Here is a 5,147-nt window from a genome sequence, read left to right as displayed (position 1 = left end):
AGAATTTCCAGCAAAGATCAGGCTGCCTGGGTAATTCTGGGAATGGACACCCATGAATCTGAACTTTTGTGACCAAGTAGGAAAGTCTTACAGCAACGAGTAGATGGATGAAGCAATGAAAAACTGGCTTTACATATAATTATTTTTTAAAGGCAGGGTCTTTTTAAAAATCTTTCATCCTTGGCCAAACCGATCCTTAACTCATTTCAGACCGTTATGCTAAAAATTCATGGAATTCACATACCTGTGAATAGAATTGAAAGAGTGTGCTTTTGTATGTGTGTCTCTGTAGTATGTGTGTACAGATGCATCCCTTTGAAAGTCACCATTGTCATTCTTTTGGCATCCCCGCGCCATGTAATTCTCCTCTGCTGGCGCCTCTGGGAATGTTTGACGCCCACCATTGTTCCTGGTAATTTGAGATGTGCCAGTCCTCGCCCTGCCTCCCTTCTCCTCCGCTAGGCCTTCATCTGCAGCTTCAAATCCAAAGGTGTCATTACAATTTCAAAGGCCTCGTCTGAACAGCCGTTTAGCACTTGCCACTCAAAGGCAGCAGTGAATAATGATCGGTTGGTCGGAGGCAGGCGGGTGAGATTCAGGCACGGAACACCTTACAAACAGTTTATCTGCAAGCCAGATTATCTATCTATCTATCTATCTATCTATCTATCTATCTATCTATCTATCTATCTATCTATCTATCTATCTATCTACCTACCTACCTACCTACCTACCTACCTATCTATCTATCTATCTCTATCATCTCTCTCTGTCATTAACATCACTTCTATCATCTATTTAATCTACTTCTCTGTATCATCTGTCTTGTCTTTCTGTCTATCTATCTACCTATCTATCTATCTATCTATCTATCTCTATCATCTATCTATCATCTATCTGTCTGTCTAGCCACTTGAACAACAGTCCTGCGAGAACAACCTATCCAATCCCCATTTCTTTTTCCAAAAGATTTGATCTGCAATTCACTTCCCTGGAATTCTGGGTTAAGTGGACACCTGTCAGCTCAATCCCGCCCCAAGTCGCTAGAAATCAGATAGCACATAAATCGAGTTCTGTAAATAAAAATAAAGCAAAATAACCAGATGGAAAAGTTGCATATGATGCCAGGGTACAAAAGGAGTTGTTTTACATACCCTACTTCCTTAGATTGTGTAGTCAAGGCTCTGGTTTTCCCAGTTGCAATGTCTGGCTGTGAAAGTTGGACCATAAGGAAGGCTGAGCACCAAAGAATGGAGGCCTTTGAACTCTGGTGCTGGAGGAGACTCCTGCGAGTCCCTTGGACCGCAAGGCCATCCAACCGGTCAGTCCTAGAGGAGATCAACCCTGACTGCTCTTTAGAAAGTCAGATCCTGAAGAGGAAACTCAAATCCTTTGGCCACCTAATGAGAAGGAAGGACTCCCTGGAGAAGAGGCGAATGCTGGGAACGATGGAGGGCAAAAGAAGAAGGGGACGGCAGAGAATGAAGTGGCTGGATGGAGTCACTGAAGCAGTCGGCCTGAGCTTAAATGGACTCCAGAGGATGGTAGACAGGAAGGCCTGGAGGAACATTGTCCATGGGGTCGCGATGGGTCGGACACGACTTTGCAACTAACAACAACAACCTCCTTAGAGATAGATACCTCCCACTACAAGAATTTATGGCTCATTCAGAAGCTGAGCATCACAAGAGCCCTGCTCTGCTTTTGATTTCCCACAATGCCCCTGATAGCCACAGAGCGGGGCATTGTGGGAAAGCCCAACCGACAGGCAGAGACACACCCCACACAGGATCAGGACTTTGCTCTCTCTCTCTCTCTCTCTCTCTCTCTCCCTCCCCCGCTGCTTCAAGGGGAAGGTTGACACACCTCCACCTGGCCAGGCTCTGACTTCCCTGGCGGGAATTTCTCCCGGCAACAGCAACGGTTCCTAAGCAGCTGTTGCTAGGAAACGGGCTCTTGTTGACAGCACCCAAGGCTGCCTGCACCCTCACCGGAGCGGGGTGATGGGGGTGGAAACACAGCTGTCTGAATTTGGATGCTTGGAGACCCGGCCCGGGAGACGAGAGAGAGCGTTGCTTTGGAAGCCCTGTCGAGTTTCATCATGGCTGATCTGGAAAACAGGCTCTCTAGAGCAGCCTCCGAGCATGTAGGGCAAGCCAAACCAAGGTTAGACTTCAGTTATTTCTCTTTTTCTCCTTGCTTAGGGGGTCAGAACAACCTCCCCAAAGAGCATCTGGTGGCGGGTGGTGCTTTCAAGAAATCCAAAGGGCTTTTAACGGAATAACAGAGTAGGAAGGGACCTTAGAGGTCTTCTAGTCCAAGCCCGAGGACGCGATGGCTCAGTGGCTAAAACACTGAGCTTGTCGATCAAAAGGTTGGCAGTTCAGCGATTCGAACCCCTAGTGCTGCCGTGTAACGGGGTGAGCTCCCGTGACTTGTCTCAGCTTCTGCCAACCTAGCAGTTCAAAAGCACTTTAAAAAAATGCAAGTAGAAAAATAGGGACCATCTTTGGTGGGAAGGTTAACAGTATTCTGTGCATCTTTGGCGTTGAGTCATGCCGGCCACATGACCACGGAGACGTCTTCAGACAGTGCTGGCTCTTCGGCTTTGAAACGGAGACGAGAACCGCCCCCTAGAGTCAGCAACGACTAGCACGTATGTGCGAGGGGAACCTTTATCTTTACTTCTAGTCCAACCCCCAGCTCAAGCAGGAGACCCAAAGAAAAAATGCTTTTAAAAGTAAAAAAAAAAGCCTCTGATAATCACGTGGCTCAGTTGGGCATGGGGGGTGGGGGCAGGGATTTTTGCTACCGGCTCTCCGAACCACCCACCGCCATTGCTACTGGATCTGGCGATCCGGTCTGAACCGGGAGCATTTCACCCCTGGTTTTAATCTTAGTTAGAAGCCTCCTTGAAACCAACTTCATTCCTAATGGGCTAAATCTCTTGCAAGTCTGGCGATGGCCCCAACGCAGACACTCCAATCCCGAAAGGCCGGGTTTCCCATGAAGAACTCACAAAGTTGGCTAGAGAAATTGGGAGAAATCTTGAATTAAATAAATCCCAGTTCCTGTTGCTTTTCTTCCCCCCCCCCCCCGCCCCGGCAGCCATTGTCCAGAACACAAATGGGCTTCAGCAAGAGATGATGTGGAGAAAAAATCTATCTTCTACCCGCTGAGCGAGCAAGATGAAGCGTCTACAGAAGGCGACACCAGCCCTTCCCAAAGCCGGCCTCCCTCACAACCCACCAATGAAGGATCGCTGGTCAGGATGGCATCTGTCCCCGGATCTCTCAGTACCTGTGGACCAAGCGGGAGCGAGCAGGTGGGAGCCCTGGATCTTCAAGTGCGCTCCAAGTTGGGCTCGGAGCTCCCTAAGATAACCTTGGAGAAAACAGATGAAGGTCGAGGTCGGGAGGAAGCCCCAAGCTCCAACGAAGCAGGCGGCGAGGCTGCAGCAGGAGGAGAACAAGCCCAGCAAGAAGGGGGCGAGGCAGATCCTGCGAAGACCCTCCCAGAAGGTCAAAGCCAGGTTGCTCCTGACTCAGACAGCGACTTGGCCCAGACTTCCAGTTGCAAGGTAAAGTCCGGCGGGCTCTTAACGGGCCACGTCGGAAAATGGAAAAAGGACCCGAAGTCCAGAACTCGAGACATTCTGTGCCCCGATGGACCTCCACCACTAGCCTCAGGTGAATCAGAGAAGCCTTCCTGCCAGCTAGGAGAAGGCTTGGCTTGACTTGTGGGCCTGCTGCCCACCAAATCCCAGCTCCTCTCCATATCTGAGAAATAAACACCGCTTTCCCTTCCCTCCAAGCTGTTGCCTTCCTATTTCCCGCAATGCCCTAGAGCAGGGGTTTCAAGCCACAAGGCCCATGGGCCGGATCTGGCCCGCAATATGGTTGGATCTGGCCCGCGGGGGACACCCTGGAAAATGTAAGGGGCTGGCCTGCGTTGCTTTGGCCCGGTCTACTCCAATGTGAAGAGGAAACATGTCAGCGGTTTGGAGAGTCGTGTCAAGCTGGTCACACCCACCCAGTTGGCCACACCCACCCAGCCCCCCTCAAGGTCAATCACAGCCCTGATACGAATGAAATTGAGTTTGACACTCCTGCCCTAGAATAACGCAATGTGGCATTCTGGGAAAATTAAGAGGGGCAGTTTCTAGGAAGGAAGCCTCGACAAGGGCAGGATCCTCTGAGAACGGTTGACAACTGTGGACAACTAAGGTGGACCTATCTGAAGCCTCCAGAAGTTGCCAAACTACAGCTCCCAGCATCCCTAACTACTGTACGCTCCATTTTTGTGGGGCTGCTGGGAGCTGTAGTTCACCTCTTGCTCACCTCAATACTGTATGGGATCTAACATTCAATGAATTCTTCTCTTGCTCTCACGTCCAACCGCAGAAAATCCCACCTGATAGGAAAGTCGATGGAGATTCTCGGTCATCCCAGGTCGTGGTTGCCTCGAAGGTGCTTTTTCCCAAGAGGCAACTGGACTTCCTTGTTTGTTCTTTTGAAGACGTTTTCTTCCAAGAGCTGAAAAAGCTTCTTGGATGAGAAGCGAAATGTCTTCAAAGAAAACAAAAAAACAAAAAGTCCAGTTGCCTCTAGGAAAAAGCACCTTTGGGATGACCTCATGGAAAAATTAACCAAGTCTGGTTTCTTCCTTGGCTACTACGTTTTAGCCTGATGACCAGAGGTGGTATTCAGCTGGTTTGCGCCGGTTCGCACTGGTTCAGGTGAACCGGTAGCAGCAATCGCAGGTGGGCCTGCCCACCTGCCCCGGCTCCAAGTCGTGGCTATTTAGGCATATTTTCGAGGCCGGGCGCATGCGCGGACGGTGCACGAGTGAGCAAAGCACTTGTGCGGAAGGCTGGGTGCATGCGTGTACATCGCGCATGTGTGTAGCAAACCAGTGGTATAAAGGTAAGTGAATCCCACCCTTGCTGATGGCACCTGCCTTTTTCCCCTTCCTGCACACCTGGTGGACAGATTGTCTCCTGACTCTCCCCATGCCTTTGCAATCTGGTTGTGCCAGCCACTCAATAATCCTGCCGGGTGCTTAGTCCCTTTTGAAAAGAGTCTGAGGTAAAGAAAAAAACCCTTCCCTTCCAACTTCATACAAAACTCATAGTTTTCTCCCTGCCA

The 5,147-nt window shown here is 49.9% G+C and overlaps 1 protein-coding gene across 1 annotated transcript; it reads left to right on the top strand.

The window, feature by feature from the left end:
* The first annotated feature begins 837 nt into the window (after window positions 1–837).
* On the top strand, window positions 838–4,424 carry LOC131187003 (uncharacterized). Its single transcript, XM_058161064.1, has 2 exons — window positions 838–2,166; window positions 3,109–4,424. The coding sequence occupies exons 1-2, from the start codon at window positions 2,036–2,038 to the stop codon at window positions 3,734–3,736; spliced, it is 759 nt and encodes a 252-aa protein (XP_058017047.1). The 5' UTR covers window positions 838–2,035; the 3' UTR covers window positions 3,737–4,424.
* The last annotated feature ends 723 nt before the right edge of the window (window positions 4,425–5,147 follow it).

This window comes from Ahaetulla prasina, chromosome 18 (genome assembly GCF_028640845.1).
Source record: "Ahaetulla prasina isolate Xishuangbanna chromosome 18, ASM2864084v1, whole genome shotgun sequence".
Classification (NCBI taxonomy): domain Eukaryota; kingdom Metazoa; phylum Chordata; class Lepidosauria; order Squamata; family Colubridae; genus Ahaetulla; species Ahaetulla prasina.
This window is presented reverse-complemented; position numbering and strand designations above follow the sequence as displayed.